Genomic DNA, 23,683 nt, shown 5'->3' with positions numbered 1-23,683 from the left:
ATTTATTATTCGAATTACTCTTTTCTTTATCCATTCGAGAAAGCTAGTTCGGGATGCTTTGATCCTTTCAAGCAACCGTCAATTTTCAATATTTTTTTTCCATTATAACTTATATATATAGAATAGAAGTATGTTTTCAGTGGCACATGTCACATATTTTTATTTGTAAGATGGATCGATCGACCCATATTTATATTAAAAATTAATAATTTTGACATAAAATATAATATATTTTAATTTATCAGATCGAATAAAAAATTTGTCTCAGACAAATGACCTATGAAAACGTTTCATAGAAATTTTTTTATATAGAATAATACCCTCATTTTATATCGATGTCAAAGTATCACCATTATTAATAAGGTAGTACTTTAAAACTTGAAGTTGCTCATTTGTACAAGATATGTTCTAAAGAATTAACCAAAGTAATATCCCATCCCAATGAAAGATCGGCGGAATTCAATGCAACAAGAAACACTATAAATTCCTTAAAAAATCAATGCATTGGTTACCCTTTTTAAAAAAAATTGAAGTAGCTAGGCATAAAATTATAAATTTTAAATAAAAGTTAGATATATTATGATATTTTATTAACGGAACGAGCCCCAATGATGTATCGTGAAGCCCATGCCTAGATTGCCAGTCTCTTGATTCACAGAACCTAGTTCATGTTAATGCTATATATATATCTTTCCGTGCATTCTTTTTCATTAATTGATTAATTGTTTGGCACACACTTACATGGAATCATGGGATTGATCGATTGCAGGGTATTTTCTTTCTTTCTTTCTTTCTTGTTGCTTTTTTTAATGAAAGAGTAGTATCCCACAAATGAGTATGTTAGCATATAAGTCGGTTCAATCATATATCTATATATATATTTCAAACTTTTCTCAATTCAGTCTTAAATAATTTGACATTCGTGGTTTAGTTTTAATTATTTCAAAAATTTGTCCGAGTTATATTACAATCAATAATTATTAAAATTAACGAGAGAAAAACTCGGTTTCGTCTAAGATGTTGAACTCATTTTTTAATTTGATCTCAAATATTTCGACATTACTTATTAGTACTAAACATTTATAAATTTTGACCTATGTTAGGGGCATGACCGATGCATGTCATGTCTACCTTTAGTTTTAGTTTAACCATTAAATTGATGGAAGGAATAACTCGGCCAAAATCTATGAACGTTTAGGACTAATTTGAAAAATTTGGGACCGAACCTAAAAAGAGTCAAACATTTGGATTGAATCGATGGTCTTTGCCCAATTATTTTTAAGAAATTAAGCTCAAATTCATTTAACTCATTTAGATATGGAGAAATTATAATTTTTAGCACTAAATCTTGCAAATTTTTTCAATTTCTAATCATATATATTACCCGATGAACATCAGCTATGTGGAAGGCCTTTACTTAAACAAACCCTACCACTAGTACTATATAAATACCCACACACACCACCAAACTCTTGACTCTCTCTCACCAAAATTCTTCATTCTTTTTTCTTCCTCTTCTAACATATATATATATATATATATATAACTTGAATGTATAGCATGTCCAAACTCGAGTATCGAAATCCGAAACCACAAAACATTACGAGCAATCCCCCCTTAAAACTATTCGGATTCGACGTGACCGAAGATCATCAAGAAGAAGTGGATTCCACAAGGATTACGACTACATCGAGGTCCCCGGATTCCGGCGGTCTCGCGACATCGTTATCCCGGAAATACGAGTGCCAATACTGCTCCCGCGAGTTCCCAAACTCGCAAGCTTTGGGTGGACACCAGAACGCTCACAAGAAAGAGAGGCAACAGCTGAAGCGAGCACAAATGCAAGCCACTCGAAACGCCGCCGCCTTTTCCTGCATGCGAAACGCGACGTTCCGCCCCTTCGTTCCGCCCGAAAACCTCCTACGTCCCGTCGGATCCTCCGTCTTTCCTCTTCCGGCGGTGGATGCTCGGGGATTTAATGTGTCGCGTGGCTGTGAAGTTATAGCTCCGGCAGATCATGGGCTTCGAGAGCCCGTTAAGGCCCAAAAGGGGTTCGATGGGCCGACTTTCGACTACGCGTTCGGGCTGGATTTGCATCTCAGCCTGGCTCCAGCAGCGCCATAGGCCCATAGAGTCCGGGAATCGATTCGATTTCGGTTTTACTGTTTTTATTGTTTTTTTTTTAACCAGAACGAATTACTGAGGACTTATGGCGAAGCAAATTTTTTTTTTTTTTTGGAACATACTTATGTGAATCATTTTGATATCATGTATTTATAAAATTTAATGACATTTTCGAATCCAAAAAAACATTTAAAACGATGACAAAAAAAAAAAATCGAATCCAACCCTTAATTTTGAAGAAACGAATTTATTGGGTTCAAATCTGAAGAAAAATGATAAAATTAATGACAATATATTTAGACGAAGGGAAATATGTACTGACATATTCATTATTATTTAAAAAAAATTGTGTAATCTATTACTATTAATAAAGTGAGAGGATGTTCTCATAAGTCGTTATGTACTTTAAATGAATTATCAAAATTATCATCCATATAATATATAAAACAAATTTTTAAAATCAAATGTGCATGTTACTAATTTCACTTGATTTTCAGATTTTGAAAGTAACTTTCCTGTCATGTTTTAACTGTTCGAGGTTTTTTTTTTTTTTTTTTTTTTACAAAATAATAATAACAATAACAACTAATACATATGAATTATCTTCTAAAATTATAATATGTGCAAGCGGCTAGTAGAAATAAATTTATCAATACACCTTTTTTTTATTATATATATATATATTATTTATTTTTAAATTTTTGAATCCACCTTTAGTATACAAATGTCACAATACTACATGAATCAAGCCTTTGGTAATATTGTGAAAATTCGTACTCCTCATGTGAACATTTTCTCACTTAGAAAATTAAAAAATTCTATGAATTTTATCATGTATGCAGTATGCGTCACATTAGCACCATACTGAAAAATTACCAAAACTGGTAGGTAAAAAAACATAACGAACTAAAGCTAGGATTTTACAATGCATATGATTAATATCACCAAAATTGAAAATTTTACTAAAGCCTTTGTTTTAATTTTTAAAAATTTTTAAAAATAATAAAAATATTATATCTTGCCGATCGACTATAATTTTTTATTTTTTTTTTGTCTATTCATTTCTAAAATTCTAGTTACGCCTCTAAACAATCATGAGCGCGGTCAAGCCACTCACATGCTTGTCCCTTATATTTACATTTTCTAAATTCATGGCGGCACTAATTTAATATTTTCAAAGGTTAAATAGCTTTATTTTTGAGCAAATTTTGGCATTGACAATGGATCAGATTCCCATTCGTAGGTTGCAAGTACTAGTCTCCATGTGAAGTATTCACTTACATGATCATATACTTTCACGCACACACATAGAAACATAAATTATATGTTATATAATTTTAATTTTAAAACAAAATAGAAACGTGCATAAATTAATTAGTTTATAAATGTAATCACAAAATGACCATACGACCCTTGATTCCCTTGATTCATAAAATTTTTCGGACCACCATAAAATTTAAAAATAACAGAAATATAGTACTTAAAACTTTATTGAAAACTCCAAGTACAAATAAAAGTCACCCTAAAATTTTTAATTTTAATATAATGAAAATTTAATTTTTCATCAAAAATATTATTATGATACAAAAATAAAATAAAAACAATTATTTTACATTGGCAAAACGTGTGAATGCACATCAATATTATAATATAAAGCTACCCTTGTTTCAAGATGAGGCCGCCCCATTATAAAGTTGGACTATTTTTGTCATCGAGTTAAATTTTAGATATTCCATTTGCCAAGATCAAATTACATATCTTAATTTTTGTTTTGAGATGTACGTACACATCATTTTATTAAAAAGTATCTTCATTATTAATATATATATATATAAAAAGTATCTTCATTATTAATATATATATATATATATATATATATTTACTATATTTTTGACACAATGTATTTACTATATTATTATGTTTGATACCTAGAATAACTAACTTTGATTCATAGTCTAGTTTTTACAACCCAGAAATATTCATTTTCTCAAATTACAAAATATTCTATTTTCATTTAAAAAAATTGTCATTAAATCCAATTTTGTAAATTATTTTGCTTCTTATCTTTAACCTATTTCCCAACAAAAAATCTTTCTATATATTTATCAATATTTTGAATTTTTAAGTTAAAATAATCATAAAACTCATAACATAAAAAATATTTAAATTTTAATATAATCTCTCGAATGAAAAATGTTTATTTAACAATTTTTTTTTTATAAAAAATATGATGCATGCGAAACACTAGTATAATTTTATAGTTCAACGACACTTTTGTGGAGACTATAGTTGGATGGACTCGATATACTCTCTCTTGGGTATAATAAAGTATATTTTTATATTGTATATATGTTTTATCAACAAAAAATTGATTTCTAGATACTAAATTACTTAAGATCAGCTTGTAGTCCAATTGATCTCATTGTCTTTTTTTTTTACGGAAACTCGAACTCGAGTCCTCCTCTACCCCTTTATAATAATAATAAATATAGATACTAAATTACTTGTGCTAATGACGAGCAAAGTAGTTGTCAAGCTCTAGACCCAAGTTCGTGCAATTTGCAAACACTACACAATAAGTTTATTAGCAATTACCACGTATTTGTTCTTACTCTACGGAATTGGGTAATCTTACTTACAACAGGGGTCCATTGGCCAATGCCATTGTAAAAATTTTAATTTTCAATTAATATGGGATATGGATATCACAATATTCATTTTCTAGTTACTGGAATCATATATATTTAATTTGGAGTAGAAATACCATGTCTAATATTTTGTAGAATCGAACGCTTGCCACTTTATCAAAAGTTATAACATGTGAAAATATTGGTGCAACTCAAATATTGTAAATCACACAGCAGCCCAAACTCTATAATTTGATCGCTCTACCAACAAGGACAATTATTGTACCTCAACAATCTTTATCCCAATCACTGCATCATTTTGCAATCAATTAAAATTGAACACGTACGTGATCTCGACTTCGATACCAATTGTAAAACCGAACACTTGTTGTTTTACTAAAATTTATAGCTGGTGGTAACCGTGCAACTCAAATTTTGTAAATCGCACAGCAACCAAGAGTTATAGTTCGATTGCTCTATGGACATGCATAATTATTACACCCCAACATATTTGTATTTATGTGTATGTGTGTAGCCTATTGTTTGAATATAGTTGTCGAATATCAATATGAATTTAAAATGAAATGATTTTACTAATTTGAACGTTAGATATTATACAAATTCAACTATCTTTTAGTAATTATATGAAAGTTGAAATTTGGGTAAGATATTGAAAGGGAATTCAAGATATTGGTGTATATATATTTTTTTTATTGCGGTATGATCAATCAAAATCAAATGACTAATTTCCAACGTTTCTTTATATTGTTGGGCCACCATGCATGAGAGCATGTACAAGAGTACTGTGACGAAATTGATGTGATGAAGTGGTAACTTGATCGCATGCTGATGTCAACTTTGATAATTTGATTGTATGTTCTAAAATGGTTAGATGACGTTGAAATATTAATTTTTTATTCAATTTAATAACTTTTTGTCTAAAATAAAAATAGTAAAATTGCACATAATTGAGAAAAATACAATTACACAAAATTAAATAACATAATTGAATTTTAAAGCTTAGAAATATATAATTTTCAAATACATAACATAAGTAAATTAAAAAAAACACATAATTTTTTTGAAAATTAAATACACATAATTAAAAATGACACATGACTAAAAAGTTGATATAACAGTTGGTAATTTTTTATAATTTCTAATAAAAAAATTCATACATGTTGTGAAAAAGTAAAATTTATGGTAAAAAGTAAAAATTTCAAAACTCAAAATATATCAAACTGTAAACTTCACAAATTTTTCTCTCACAATTCAATTGTATTTTTTTTTTATCACAAATGAAGACCTATTTATAGATCTCATTTGGAGATTAATCCAAAAATTAATATATCTTCATCTACATCATCACAGACTAATTTTTCACATTTTACAACTCAATATTCAACATTCAACTTTAATAATAATAATAATAATAATAATAATAATAATAATAATAATAATAATAATAATAATAATATTATTATTATTATTATTATCATATTTTCAACACTCCCCCTTGTGATGATGATCGTGATATGATGACTGTCTTTATTATGTGTTTTATACTGTCTCGTTAAAAATCTTACTAGGAAAAACCTATTGGGATAAAAACCATTGTAAGAAAAAAATAGTGTAGCCACGTACACTCCCCCTCATGTTAATATGAACGATTCTTCACATATTTCGTAGATTGTGCATCCCAATGTTATATATATGATTTCTGAATATCGTCGTGGGAAGTGACTTTGTGAAGATATCTGATGAGTTCTCACTTGATTGAATATATATAACAGATATCAATATCTTTATTCTTCTCAAGCTCTTGAGTGTAGGCAAAGAACTTTGGGGGAATATGTATGTTTGGTTCTGTCACTTTTGATGTATCCTTCTTTCATTTGAGCAACACATGCAACATTATCTTCATATAGTGTCACATGCTTCTTGTCTACTGACAATCCACACGATGTTTGGATATGTTTGGCCATTGACATTAACCATACACATTCACGACTTGGTTCATGTAATGCAATAATCTCGGCGTGATTTGATGAAGTTGTTACGAGTGTTTGTTTATGTGAACGCAAAAAAATTGCAGTGTCTCCACGAGTAAATACATATCCGGTTTGGGAATGTGTCTTATGTGGATCAGATAAATATTCAGCATCAGCATAACCAATGATATTTTGATTGGTATCTTTAGAATACAAAAGTCCCAAATCTGTCGTTACTTGTAGATAACGGAATATATGTTTAATTTCGTTCCAGTGCCTCCAGGGACGGATCCAGGTATTTGGATGGGATAAACTTATAGTAATAAATCGAATCTATGATATATATTACCATGGAGACAATTAACAAAATGATATTCGTCAATATATATATATATTTTTTTAAAAATAACCATCTTAGTTGTATTCAAATCATTTTTGAAACTATTTTTTATTAAATTTTAAATTTACATTTAAAATATATTTTTTTAAATAAGATATTTGATAAAATAGATCGATAGTGTTTTTCTATTAATTTGTTAAAAGATCGTATTATATTTATGATAGCCATACAAATTATATATTTCCAAGATACTCTACGTACTAATAAAAAGATTACAATTTATTTTGGTAATATAAAATATATTTTGGATAAATAATAGTTAGATAAATACGAGGTCACACACTTTGAGGTTTGAAAATATTTGGCACAAAATTGGAGGGTCGTGGGAAGAAACAAAAATTAATTATGAATAACCAAAGTTAAATTTGTCAAGTAAAATAACTATTCTTTCTAAACTAATATAATTAAGACCCAACAATATGTTTTTTCTTGTAAAAGACACAATTGGACTGAGCTTGAAAATTACAATATCCCTACCAATAAAACAAATGGGTTGGGCTACAGCCCTGTATGGGCCAAACATGGATCCGTCCCTGAGTGCCTCTTTATTGGATATGAGATGAATCTTGTCAATAAATTTACAGCAAAAGATATATCAGGTCTAGTACAATTTGCAAGATACATAAGGGCACCAATGACACTTAGATATGGTACTTCTGGACCAAGAATAACTTCATCATCTTCACATGGACGTAATGAATCCTTTTCTACATTTAATGATCTAACAACCATTGGAGTACTTAAAGGATTTTATTTATCCATATTAAAATATTTAAGGAACTTTTCTGCATTATTTTTCTGATGAACAAAAATTTCACATTCTTTTTGTTCGATTTGCAAACCCAGACAATATTTGGTTTTTTCAAGGTCCTTCATTTCGAATTCGTCCTTCAAGTACAACACAACTTCTTGAATTTTTTTATTCGTTCCAATGATGTTTAAATCATCAACATATACAACAATAATTACACATCCGAATGTTGTTTTCTTGATGAAAACACAAGGGCATATTGGATTATTTACATATCTCTTTTTCATCAAGTGCTCACTTAGACGATTATACCACATTTAGCCGGATTGCTTCAAACCATATAATGATCTTTGCAATTTCACAGAATAAAATTCTCTGGGTTTTGAACTTTGTGCTTCAGACATCTTAAATCCTTCAGAGATTTTCATGTATATATCACTAACAAGTGATCCGTATAAGTAAACTGTAACAACATCCATAAGACACATTTTCAAATTTTCAGACACTGCCAAACTAATAAAATATCAAAACGTAATTTCAACCCTAACAGGAAAATACGTTTCTTCATAATCAATTCCAAGCCTTTGAGAAAAATCTTGTGCAACAAGTCTAGATTTATATCTTACTATTTCATTTTTCTCATTTCGATTTCGAATAAAAACTCATTTGTATCCAACAGGTTTTACACCTTCAGGTGTAAGGACTATAGGTTCAAAAACATTATGTTTATTTAACGAATCCAATTCAACCTGGATGTCATCTTTCCATTTTGCCTAATCATGCCGAGTTTTACATTCACCAAAAGATTTTGGTTCATGATCCTCATTCTCATTTATGATGTCACATGCCACATTATAAGAAAATATCTCATCAATATCTTCTATAACTTTTCGGTTCCATATTTTTTCAGTATTAATATAATTGATAGAGATTTCACGATTCTCGTTAATTTGTGGTTCTGACAGAACATTTTCATTATCAAGTGTTTCTTCTGGAACACCATTTTCTATTTTGTGATCATCGTGTTTCTCTATGCATTTTATTTTTCAAGGATTTTTATCCTTGGAACCGATTGGTCTTCCACGCTTCAGGCATTTTATGACATCATGAGTGTCTTCAATTTGTTTCTTTGGAATTTCAATTCGAGCAGAGGCATTTACAGCAGGTATATATGATTTTGTTATCCCTTTTGTGTCTGCAAATGCATCTGGAATTTGATTTTTTATTCTCTGCAAATTCATAATTTGCTGTACATCTTTTTCGCATTGTTTGGTTTTTGGATTCAAATGTAACAATGATGGTACATACCATGTGATTTCTTTTTCGATGTGTTTCTTTTCTTCCCCTAACATTGAGAAGATTTCTTCATTAAAATGACAATCAGCAAAACATGCTGTAAACACATTGCCCATCCGAGGCTAAAGATATCGAATGATTGATGGGCTATCATAACCGATATAAACACCTATCTCTCTTTGAGAACCCATTTTTTATCGTTGAGGTGGTGCAATATGCACATACACCATACATCCAAAAATTCTCAGATGAGAAATGTCTGGTTCTTTATCAAATGCAAGCTGCAATGGAGAATATTTATGATATGCACTTGGACTGATGCGAATCAATGCATCAGCATGTAAAATTGCATGTTCCCATATAGAAATAGGGAGTTTTGTTCTCATAATCATTGGTCTAGCAATCAGTTGTAGACGTTTAATCAATGATTCAGCTAATCCATTTTGTGTATGAACATGAGCTACATGCATGATGTTCAACATTGATTTCCATCGACATACAATAGTCATTGAAAGTATGAGATGTAAATTCTCCAGCATTATCAAGTCTTATTTTTTTGATTGTATAATCGGAAAATTGATTCCGTAATTTTATTATTTGAGCCATTAATCTTGCAAATGCCATATTCCAAGTTGACAATAAGCATACATGTGACCATCTGCTAGAGGCATCGATCAATACCATAAAGTATCGAAATAGTCCACATGGTGGATGAATTGACCCACAAATATCACCCTGAATATGTTCAAGAAATATGGGTGATTCTGTTTGAATTTTAGCTGGCGATGGTCTTATAACAAGTTTCCAAATGAACATGCTTTATATTGAAACTTATTATTCTGAAAGATCTTCTGGCCTTTTAGTGGATGACCATGTGTATTTTCAATAATTCTTCGCATAATTATTGAACCAGGATGTCCCAATCGATCATGTCAACTGGTTAATATTGAAGAACTATTAACCACCATATTTTATTCGATTGAAATTATATGTGTATAATGCAATCCAGTAGGGAGCATTGATAATTTTTCAACCACATATTTCTTTTTTGATTTATATGTGCTAAGAAACATATATTTATGATTTCCATCAGTTATCGTCTCAGTATCATACCAATGAGAATATATGTCATTAAAACTCAACAAATTTATTTTTGATTCTGGTGAATATAAAACATCATTTATAAAAAATTTTGTACCATTAGATAACAAAAAATGTGCTTTTCCACAACCTTCAATCAAGTCTACAGGACCTAATATTGTATTCACCATTGTTTTTGTTGGTTTTAATTCCAAGAAATATCTTTTATCTCGGAGAATAGTATGCGTTATACCACTATCGGGTATGCAAACTTCAATGAGATTATTTTCTTGTTTAGTTTTGCTCATATCGTTTTTCATTTTGAACTTCAAAAGAAAATATGCAATAAAAAAATTAATGACATTATATGAAAAATATAACATGTTTCATAATACAAGAATACATAAAAATATAGCATGTTACATTCTAGTCCCACCAATATATTAATCAATGTTCTCGAAATCATTTAAAAATCAGCAGCATCGAAATGAGTTGAACTACTTAAATAGTTACTATTTTCGACAAAATTGGGCTCTTTTCCTTTTGCCTTTATCGATTCTTTATAAAACTTAGATAGGTGCTCAGAGATAAGTGACCAATGTCTTGGAATGCCACATCTATAACAAGCACTCTCATATCTTTTTGAGTGATTTTTTTATTTCCACTCATATTTTCATGTTGCCTTTTTGGTGGGTAGTTCGTGATGTTCTTTTGAGATGAGTAATTGAAGTAATTATCTCGATTATTTTCATATCCACGGATGCGACCACGACCGCGATCATTTCTACGTCCACGTTCATGCCCACGTCCTCGACCTCGACCAAAATCTAGTTTATGCCTTTGATTTTGGTTTTCATTTTTACTTACGACATTTGCTTCTGGAAATTTGGTATATACAGTGGGTCGGGATTGATGATTTCTCATTAACAATTCGTTGTTCTTTTCTAGTGATATTGAGAGCAAGGAATTCAAAGTTTGTCAAATTTGACATGGTGATACTAGAAAAATAACAATGCATTTTATTAGTTAATTTTCATTAATATGACAATACAAAATAATGAAAGTACAATGAGTACAAGTGTGTGTACAAATAGAGAAAAAGTGCGTGGTGGATAATCATCGATAAATACAAGACTCATGAGCATGGTAACCATAATAGTTATGAAAAATAGCCTTAGAAATGTCATCATCTTATTCTTCGAAAAATCGAGGAGAAAATTTTGGGAGAAAGAATGAATTTTGATGTGATAGAAAATGAGTTTGAGTGATCATATTTATAGGACAAAAACTAGCCGTGTATTACCATTTGTGACCGTTAGGAGTAAAAAAAATTGATTATGTGTTGAATAAAAATTTGTGATAATCATGTGATGCATATAATGATAATGATAATCATAATTAAATAATTATGTATATCATATCACATTATTATTAGAAGGATGTCTATACATAATTAAATAATTATGTATATCATATCACGTTATTATAAGGTCGGTGCCATAGACATCCTTTTATATAATAACATGATATTATATATTATTATAGTTAGTATATATACATAATTAATAAATATGTATCATATCACGTTATTATAAAGTCGGTGTCATAGACATCCTTTTATATAATAACATGAAATTATATATTAATATAGTTAGTGTAACGCCCGGAATTATTTAATTCTAATTCGAGAATATTTAATTTGGGAATATTTGGAGTTTTGATTTAAATTCTAATATTCTTAAATTATTTAGGATTGGAATTGAATTAGATGATTGGCCGAGGACTGAATTGCAAAGAAACAAGAATTGGAGGGCTAAATTGCAAATACTCATTGAAAATCAATCACAAGAAAAAAAAAAAGGAAGAACTCGGTCCTCTGTATTATGCCGATATGCCGTCGAAATTTTGATTTAAAGTTGTTTTGCTTGCTTATATGTGAGCTGCCATTGACATGGATTAGAACTGATATTTCATTGGCAATTATGCTGTGATTTTAGTTTATAAACAGGGGACATCAACTCAGAAATTCCGATTTCGAGACCGGTAGAAGAAAGAAGAAGGTTTGTAGTATTTTGCCTTGAAGTTGGGCTGTAACTTGAGCAAAATTTTAATATAAGATGGTGTGGTTATTTATTCAGATTTGGATAGCTTTGAAGACACCTTGAAACCTCACAATCGAAAGGTAAAAGTGGACTATTATTTGAATGAGATTACAACTCGAGATGGTTTGTATCGAGTTCCTTAAATCCAATACTTATTTGTTTACTTGCTCTTATGTGAATCATTGAATGAATTTATGATGTTAATGGATGCTATATTGATGTTATATGTGCATTCATCTTGTGAGACTTATTTTTTGAATTTTGAAATGAACGAAAACATTCGATTAGACGATTTGAGGAACTATATATGTATGGCCTAGGTGGTTGAGTTAGCCTAGCGTCTGATTTGTATATATAGTGGCTTCAAAGTCTAGAAAAGTAAGGTAAGTAGCGCCACCTCAATCGGGAGAGTCGGTGGTTTAGCTACGATATCTTCTTCTCGGGATCCCAACTGATGAAATGAGAAAATTCTTTAGTGAACCCTGTTTTAAAGCATGCATTGTATTTTATTTTATATCATGAGTTTGATATATATAATTTGATATGCATGTTAGTTGCTTTTACTGGGAAAATATGTTTCTCACCGGAGTTATCCGGCTATTGTTGTGTTGTATATATCATGGCAATAGGCGGGAGTGGAACAGGGCAGAAGCGAGCTTGAGGAACAGAGAATGAGAGATTAGCGTGATGATCCGGTATAGATGTTGAGTTGCTGTCACTTGTTTGATAAGATCAAGAGCTATGTTGTATAGTTAGTAAACTTGAATCTTGTCTACTTTACATTATAAGTTGATCCTATGTTAGATTTGAAATTGTACACTTGATAGACTTGAGTTTATTTCTAGAGTGTTTACTACTTGAATATGGAATTATACTTGATCTTGTAATCACATTGAAACTAGATGTGTTACTTTGGTATTGAGATGTTAATGTATATGTTGTTGCCTTGTTAATGTTTCTTAGAATATGGTGATGTGTTTTTGGACTTGATTCAACATGTCTAGAACTTGATCTTTTATTTTGTGCATGTTTTTGTATCAAAGAATCAAGTTGGGAAGCAATTTTCAGAACAAGAATGAGCTGCAATTCTTGGGCAAGAATCTGCTCAGGGCAGCGCCTGAGCTGCAGAAAACAGCAGCTCGAGCGCACCCCAGGGCAGAGAGTTCTGTTTTGAAACAAACATGGCGCGCCCGAGCGGCGCTTTTCAGCCGCTCGAGCGCGGCCCAAGTTTAAAAAAAAAAAATTTTTTTTGCAGCTTCGGATGCTTGTTGATTGCTTATATTTAATTCATGATCTTGGATGAATTTTGTGATTTGAGAGATTAAGAACTGGGTCGTCACAGTTAGTATATATACATAATAAACATATATCATATCACGTTATTATAAAGTCGGTGTCATAAACATCCTTTTATATAATAACATGAAATTATATATTAATATATATATATACATAATAAAAATATAGAAACAGTAAAATAAATATTCTTATTTGTTGAATATTTTTGCTTTCTCCTTGTGTTTTGGAGCTTCGAAAATTATAAATAACTTTCGAGCGATCATGCTGATAACGTGTTGTGAAAAAAAGTAAAATTTATGGTAAAAAGTAAAAATTTCAAAGCTCAAATATATCAAACTCTACACTTCACAAATTTTTGTCTCACAATTCAATTGTATTTTTCATCACAAATGAAGACCTATTTATAGATCTAATTTGGAGATTAGTCCAAAAATTAATATATCATCATCTACATCATCACACACTAATTTTTCACATTTTACAACTCAATATTCAACATTCAACATTCAAATTTAAATAATAATAATATCATATTTTCAACAATACATTTTTTTCAATTTTTCGATTTTAAAAATTTTTAACAATATTTATCATGATCAAATTAATCTGCGTGCTGATCTTGAATGTTCGACCAAATCTATAAAGCCGTTAACAATATTTTTAAATATATATATAAAAAAAAATTGGTGGACTTCATCGCGTAAAGCCGACCAATATACCACACGCGGAAACTATCTCGCGTGGTTTTATTGCCCCACGAAGTAGGCGAGGGATGAGTGGGCAGAGGTCAGGTGACTTCCACGGCGGCTGTGAATGCTATGAGCATAGAGGATTTCGACCCGACATTATATTTTATTGAAAAGAAAAAAAATCATAAACCAAAAAATTAGTTCAAATTAGAAACTGAATCTAATTTCTCCATTGGCCTTTTTTTTCTTGCTTACAATAAAGAAAAATATCATAAAAATTCAATTTCTACTCCAGTTAGATTTGATTTTTTTAAAATTCTGGATTCAGTCATATATATTTCGAATTATTTCCACCAAAATCCCCTGCAAAATATAAAAAAACACACTTCACTTCATGAGAATTAAATAGTCATATCAAGTATCAACTCTTGACTTTTTATAAAAATTTCATATTTTACATTTTTTATGTTCATGCTAAAAAGCCAAAATTTGAATAATATTATGTTGAGTACAAAAAAATCTTTTATTGATCTATAATATTTTTCAGATCCATATATTACATCCATCGGAATATAATTTTAAAGATCTACGCAACGAGGTTGAGCATGAAAACATGAAATCTTTGAGCAAGATTCCATGGTTTTTTGTATGGAAAATCTCAACTTAATGTTGAGCTTCACATTGGTTTCTTAGTCACATCATAAATACGTATTAGAAAATCACGTTAACAAAGGTAGATTGTGCAATTTATATAAACTTTCAAATGTCTAGATACCTATTAATTTTTATAAGGGTGAAATAGACATTTTCGATATGTTTAGGAGGTTATGGTGCAAATAATTCTACTGCTAATAAATATCAAGAATTATGATTTTAGGAAAATACAGAGGAAATTAGAGCCATAAATAAAGAATTATGATTTTAGGAAAAGACGGGAAATTAGAGCCATAAATAAAAGACATACTTTATGCATGCCAAATTATCTTTTGACAAAATTCATACTAGTTCTGTAATAATTAATGTTCGTACCTTTGCGGCCTTGAAATTGCTCCAGTGTTCAGACCAAAAAAGGGATTATGTAATAATAATTTCCGAAATAGAATGTGTTTTCTTGTGGCATAAAAATTCGTATTTGTTGTGAAAAAGTAAAAATTTACGGTAAAAAGTAAAAACTCAAAAACTCAAAATTTATCAAATTCTACACTTTATAAAATTTTTTTCTCTTCACAATTGTGTTTTTCTACACAAATGGAGAGACCTATTTATAGATCTCAATTGGAGATTAGTCAAAAATTAATACATCATTAATTACATCATCACACACTAATTTTCAATATTTTACAACTCAATTTTCAACTTTCAACCTTCAACATTCAACAATAAATAATAATATATATTTATATATATTTTCAACACTCCCCCTTGTGATGATGATCATGATAGAATGACTATCTCCATTACGTGTTGTATACTGCCTCGTTAAAAACCTTACTAGGAAAAACCCATTGGAACAAAAACCATAGTAAGGAAAAAAGAGTGCAGCCACGTAAACTCCCCCTGATGTCAACATGAATGATTCTTCACATATTTCGTAGATTGCGCATCCCAATATTATAAATGTGTTTTCTGAATATCGCCGTGGGAAGTGCCTTTGTGAAGAGATCGGATGAGTTCTCACTTGATTGAATGTAACAGATATCAATATCTTTATTCTTCTCCAGCTCTTGAGTGTATGCAAAGAATTTAGGAGGAATATGTTTAGTTCTGTCACTTTTGATGTATCCTTCTTTCATTTGGACAACACATGCGGCATTATCTTCATACAGTGTGATTGGATTCTTGTCCACTGATAATCCGCAAGAAGTTTGGATATGCCGAGTCATTGATTTAAGCCAGACACATTCACGGCTTGCTTCATGTAGTGCAATAATCTCGGCATGATTTGATGAAGTTGTAACAAGTGTTTGTTTCTGTGATCGCCAAGAGATTGCAGTGCCTCCACGAGTAAATACATATCCGGTTTGGGAACGTGCCTTATGTGGATCAGATAAGTATCCAGCATCAGCATAACCAATTATTCTCTGATTTGTATCTTTTGGATACAAAAGTCCCAAATCCGTCGTTCCTCGTAAATAACGGAATATATGTTTAATTCCGTTCCAGTGCCTCTTCGTTGGACATGAACTGAATCTTGCCAATAAATTTACTGCAAAAGATATGTCTGGTCTAGTGCAATTTGCAAGATACATAAGGGCACCAATGACACTTAGATATGGTACTTCAGGACCAAGAACAACTTCATCATCTTCACATGGACGAAATGGATCCTTTTCTATATTCAATGATCTGACAACCATTGGAGTACTTAAAGGATTTGATTGATCCATATTGAAACGTTTAAGGACCTTCTCTGTATAATTAGACTGGTGAACAAAAATTCCACATTCTTTTTGTTCAATTTGTAAACCAAGACAATACTTGGTTTTTCCAAGGTCTTTCATTTCAAATTCTTCCTTCAAGTATAACATCACTTCTTGAATTTCTTTATTCGTTCCAATGATGTTTAAATCATCAACATATACAGCAATAATCACGCATCCCGATGTTGTTTTCTTGATGAAAACACAAGGGCATATTGGATCATTTACATATCCCTTTTTCATCAAGTGTTCACTTAGCCGATTATACCACATTCGGCCGGATTGCTTTAATCCATACAATGATCTTTGTAATTTCACAGAATAAAATTCTCTGGGTTCTGAACTTTGTGCTTCTAGCATCTTAAATCCTTCAGGGATTTTCATGTATATATCACTATCAAGTGATCCGTATAAATAAGCTGTAACAACATCCATTAGACGCATGTCCAAGTTTTCAGACACTGCTAAACTGATCAAATACCGAAACGTAATTGCATCCATAACAGGAGAATATGTTTCTTCATAATCAATTCCAGGTCTTTGAGAAAAACCTTGTGCAACAAGTCGAGCTTTATATCTCACTATTTCATTTTTCTCATTTCTCTTTCGAATAAAAACCCATTTGTACCCAACAGGTTTAACACCTTTAGGTGTAAGGACTATAGGTCCAAAAACACTACGTTTATTTAGCGAATTTAATTCAACCTGGATGACATCTTTCCATTTTGACCAATCCTTTCGAGTTTTGCATTCACCAAAAGATTTTGGTTCATTATCTTCATTTACGATGTCACATGCCACATTGTACGAAAATATCTCATCAATATCTTGTACATTCTTTCGGTTCCATATTTTTCCAGTATTAATATAATTGATAGAGATTTCATGATTCTCGTCAGTTTGTGGTTCTGACAAAATATTTTCATCATCGTGTGTTTCTTCTGGAACACCATTTTCTATTTTCTGATCATCATTTTTCTCTATGTATTTTCTTTTCCGAGGATTTTTATCCTTTGAACCGATTGACCTTCCACGCTTCAGGCGTTTTATGACATCATGAATGTCTTCATTTTGTTTCTTTGGAATTTCAACTCGAGCAGGGGCATTTACAGCAGGTATATATGATTTTGTTACCCCTTTTGTGTCTGCAAATGCATCTGGCATTTGATTTGCTATTCTTTGCAAATGCACAATTTGCTGTACATCTTTATCACATTGTTTAGTTCTAGGATCCAAATGTAATAATGATGGTACATACCATGTGATTTCTTTTTCGATGTGTTTCTTTTCTCCCCCTAACATTGGGAAGTTATTTTCATCAAAATGACAATCAGCAAACCGTGCTGTAAACACATCGCCTGTCTGAGCCTCAAGATATCTAATGATTGATGGACTATCATAGCCGATATAAATACCATTCTTTCTTTGAGGTACCATTTTTGTTCTTTGAGGTGGTGCAATAGGCACATACACCATACATCCAAAAATTCTCAAATGAGAAATATCTGGTTCTTTGCCAAATACAAGCTGCAATGGGGAGTGTTTATGATATGCACTTGGCCTGATGCGAATCAATGCAGCAGCATGTAAAATTGCATGTCCCCATATAGAAATAGGGAGTTTCGTTCTCATAATCATTGGTCTAGCAATCAACTGCAGACGTTTAATCAATGATTCAGCTAATCCATTTTGTGTATGAACATGAGCTACAGGATGTTCAACAGTAATTCCCATCGACATACAATAGTCGTTAAAAGTCTGGGAAGTAAATTCTCCAGCATTATCAAGTCTTATTTTCTTGATCGTATATTCGGAAAATTGATTCCACAATTTTATTATTTGAGCCATCAATTTTGCAAATGCCACATTCCGAGTGGACAATAAACATACATGTGACCATCTGCTAGAGGCATCGATCAATACCATAAAGTATCGAAATGGTCCACATGGTGGATGAATTGGCCCACAAATATCACCTTGAATACGTTCAAGAAATATGGGTGATTCCTTTTGGATTTTAGCTGGTGATGGTCTTATAATAAGTTTCCCCAGAGAACATGCCTTACACTGAAACTTATTATTCTGAAAGATCTTCTGGTCTTTCAGTGGATGTCCACTTGTATTTTCTATAATCCTTCGCATCATTATTGAACCAGGATGTCCCAATCGATCATGCCAATTTGTTAGTATTGAAGAATTTCCAATAACCATATTTGATTCGATTGGACTTATATGTGTATAATGCAATCCAGTAGGGAGCATTGATAATTTCTCAACTACATATTTCTTTCCTGATTTATATGTAGTAAGACACATATATTTCTCATTTCCTTCGGTTATTGTTTCCGTATCATAACCATGAGAATATATATCATTAAAACTCTAACAAATTTCTTTGTGATCGTGGTGAATATAAAACACTATTTATCAAAAATTTTGTACCATTAGGTAACAAAAATTGTGCTTTGCCACATCCTTCAATCAAGTCTACAGGACCTGATATTGTATTCACCATTGTTTTTGTTGGTTTTAATTCCAAGAAATATTTTTCATTTCTGAGGATAGTGTGCGTTGTACCACTATCTGGTATGCAAACTTCCAGTGCATTATTTCCATCTTTGATCATAGCATTTTCCATAATGATCTTCAAAAACAATATGCAATAAAATGAATTAAGAAAGATACATGCAAACAATACATGCAAAATATAATATGTTTTATAAAATAAAAATTACATTGTTACATTCTTTTCCCACCAGTATATTTAATCAATATCTTCGAAATCATTCAAAAAGTAGGCAGCATCTAAATTCATTGAACCACTTGCATGGTCAATGTTTTCAGTAAAATTGGTCTCTTTTTCTTTCCCCTTTATTGAATCTTTATAGAGCTTACACAGATGCTCAGGGGCTCGACAAGTTCTTGACCAATGTCCTGGAGTGCCACATCTATAACAAACACTCTCAGTTCTTTTTGGATGATTTTCATTTTCACCCGTATTATCATGCTGCCTCTTTTGTGGGTGGTTCGTGACGTTCCTTTGAGATGAGTTATTGAAATAACTATCTCTTTTATTTTCAAATCCACGGCCTCGACCACGACCGCGATCATTTCTACGCCCACGTCCACGCCCACGTCCTCGTCCACGACCTCGACCAAAATCTTGTCTATATCTTTGATTTTGGTTTTCATTTTTACTTACGACATTTGCTTCAGGAAATGCCGTTGAACCAGTAGGTCTGGACTGATGATTTCTCATGAGCAATTCATTATTCTTTTCCGCCACGAGTAAACATGCGATGAGTTCTGAGTATTTTGAAAATCCACGCACTCTATATTGCTGTTGTAGAGTTATATTTGATGCGTGGAATGTGGAAAATGTCTTTTCAAGCATTTCCATCTCAGTAATATTATGCCCACAAAATTTCAGCTGTGAGACAATTCGATACATCGCAAAATTATAATCACTCACCTTTTTAAAATTTTGGAATCTTAAAGTATTCCATTCATCTCGTGCGGTCGGAAGTATAACTTCCCGTATATGCTCAAAACGTTCTTTTAACCCTTTCCACAAAATCATTGGGTCTTTTTCGGTCAAATATTCACATTTCAACCCCTCATCAAGATGTCTGCGTAAAAATATCATCGCTTTTGCTTTATCTTGTGAGGATGATATGTTATTTTCTTTGATAGTTTCGTTAAGACCCAATGACTCGAGATGCATTTCTACATCGAGGGTCCATGGCATATAATTCTTTCCGGTTATATCAAGTGCAATGAATTCGAGTTTCGCCAAGTTCGACATGGTGGTACTAGAAAATAACAATGCATTTTATTAGTTAATTTCCATAAATATGACAATACAAAATAATGGAAGAACGTAAATTACAAGTGCGTATACAAATAGAGAAAAAATATGTGTTGGAAAATCGCTGGTGAGTAAAAGACTTGTGAGCATGATGATCATAGTCGTTATGAAAAATATCCTTATAAATGTCATCATCTCCATCTTCGAAAAAACCGAGGATAAAATATTTTGAGAGAAAGAATGAATTTGGTGTGATTGAAAATGAGTTTGAGTGAACATATTTATAGGGCAAAAACTAGCCGTTTTGTTACCGTTTGTGACCGTTGGGGGTAAAGAAAAAATTGAGTATGTGTTGAATAAAAATTCGTGATAATCATGTAATGCATATAATGATAATCATAATTAAATAATTATGTATATCATATCACATTATTATAAGGTCAGTGTCGTAGACAGCCTTTTATATAATAACATGAGATTATACAAATATGGTTAGTATATAAATACACAATAATATATATCATATCACGTTATTATAAGGTCAGTGTCATAGACAACCTTTTATATAATAACATGAAATTATATATTAATATAGTTAATATATATACATAATAAATATATATCACGTTATTGTTTAAAAACCTTAGAGGCTTTTATACTTGTCGTATCCCTTACCGGGAGTGTGGGGTGTCGTCTTAACATCCTCCCAGGATTTATAACAAGTTTTGAAAAAAACTTATTTTTTTCATAACATGATATTATATATTAATATATACACAAAAAAATATATAAACAGTAAAATAAAAATTCTTACTTGTTGAATATTTTTGACTTCTTCTTGTATTTTGGAGCGTCGGAAAATATAGAGAACCTTCGAGCGATCGTGCTGATAACGTGTTGTGAAAAAGTAAAAATTTACGGTAAAAAGTAAAAACTCAAAAACTCAAAATTTATCAAATTCTACACTTTATAAAATTTTTCTCTCTTCACAATTGTGTTTTTCTACACAAATGGAGAGACCTATTTATAGATCTCAATTGGAGATTAGTCAAAAATTAATACATCATTAATTACATCATCACATACTAATTTTCAATATTTTACAACTCAATTTTCAACTTTCAACCTTCAACATTCAACAATAAATAATAATATATATTTATATATATTTTCAACAGTATTAAATTCGGGATTTCAATTTTCAAATAGTGTAGGTTTTTAAAATTAGTAAGGCAATATTAATAACCATAAGTAATGGATGCGAAAATATAATATTTAATAATACTAATTACTTTACAAACCTTCCTTCTTCCAAAAATTATCTAATTTTTTTTTGAAACTGTCTAGTTTTTTTAAAAAAATATGTTTACTGATTTTAAATCAATATTTTGTACCTCAAATCAATCAATACATAAACATAAACAATCAATAGTTTGGTCAAGTGAGTTGTAAGTAGAATTCTCCAGCATTGCGGGTTCGATCCTCGTGTGGAGCATATTTCCTGCTGAAATATTGTGGGGTATGATCTGGGGATTGGGCCATGTGCTCCCTTCTTCAGGTTCCTGCCGCTCGTGCACATCCCTCGATTTACCCGCCGCATGAGCCAATGGGCCTCTGACTCATGTGAAATGGGTCCCCTTCGGTGTCAACCCTTCTTTTTTTTTTTTTTTTTTTTGAAGTGAGTTGTAAGTAACCATCCCCTTTCGGCCCAATTTTCTTATAGAAATATCATATAATTATTTGGGCTTTCAATGGGGTTTTTTTTGGGGCTAAACACCTAGTAAGTAAGAAGTGACATTTGTAGACGATCGATTTTTATCCCAGAGCAGAACGTATAAAATTTCATTTTATTCAAATAAAATAAGTTCATTAAAAAAGGTTTATCTCTTCATTAATCAACGACTCAACCAACGACACAACCGTGTCTCCGATGAAGTTTAATTCCATGCAAGTATTTTTGTATTTGGAATTCAATCATTCTACATTTGATTCAATAAAAAATCGTGTGAAAATCCTAGATGTATCCTCTCATATGAAATTTTCAGAACAAACGAGTCTCATAAATTGGAGTGAAAACTAATATAAGATCTCTTAATTATGTTTGAGAATACTTTTACAATGGACTTCACAAACATGTTTGAGATATTTTTAACTTGTATGATTAGTATTTTAATTTACAACTTTATTAGATCTTAAATGCCTTTGGAAAATCTGAATCAATCATGATTGTCAAATTATATAATAGTAAAATATTATTCATATCAAACTTATCATATGCTCATCATGTGGATGAAGATTGTTGTCTAATACGATCTACGTATAATATCACAACGAACTAATTGATGAAATTAAAATAACTAAAAAACGAGACAAACATACCATTGATAAAAATTATGTCTTATTATCTCACTATCATCAAATATACCAAATTAAACCATACATAAACCTATTACCTATATAGGTAATCTGAACAAATCCAACGTGTCCCCTCAAATCATGGACACAAATGATAATCCGAAAGTCCTCTGAAAACTAAAATAAGCAGACCCAAAACATTAATCTAGAAAAATGGATTGTGGCAAAGGTATTTTATGAACCGTCGCCAATTTGTCCGTACGTAATTTGAAATAGCTGTCATATGTATAAAAATCGTCACTAATTTACGTGTTTCTTAGTGAGTCCCAGATTGCAGTCATAATGATACTCCAATTTCACAAAATCTAATGAAAATATGTGAGTTTCCTATTATATATTGATGTTTACGAAGGATCAAACCTAACAACAACTAAAGGAGAAAAATTATAACTTCTAACCTGATATGAACAAACTAAGTAAAATCATAAGCAAAACTTTGATTCTTCTTCACTGAAAAAACATCTCAGAATGACACCATAGTAAAGAAATATCGCACCGAATTTGAAGAACATCCCGAAAATTGAAATTATTTTGCAGAAAATTAGAAGAAACAAAAGCTACAGACTCTGAGCGGAAACCGTGACTAGCATCCAAAAGCTGTAACTTCTCCTTAATTCCTCGAAAGCACCAACACTTCAATCTAGCTAAGACAGCCTACCATAGGAACGGTACATAAAAGTA

At 31.1% G+C, this 23,683-nt stretch overlaps 1 protein-coding gene across 1 annotated transcript; it reads left to right on the top strand.

Moving 5' to 3' along the window:
• The first annotated feature begins 1,560 nt into the window (after nucleotides 1-1,560).
• LOC140879162 (zinc finger protein GIS3-like) lies at nucleotides 1,561-2,124 on the top strand. The gene has a single exon (XM_073282825.1). It carries the CDS (start codon nucleotides 1,561-1,563, stop codon nucleotides 2,122-2,124), a length of 564 nt encoding a protein of 187 aa, XP_073138926.1.
• The last annotated feature ends 21,559 nt before the right edge of the window (nucleotides 2,125-23,683 follow it).

The sequence above is a fragment of the Henckelia pumila genome, chromosome 2 (assembly GCF_033568475.1).
Source record: "Henckelia pumila isolate YLH828 chromosome 2, ASM3356847v2, whole genome shotgun sequence".
Lineage (NCBI taxonomy): Eukaryota > Viridiplantae > Streptophyta > Magnoliopsida > Lamiales > Gesneriaceae > Henckelia > Henckelia pumila.
This window is presented reverse-complemented; position numbering and strand designations above follow the sequence as displayed.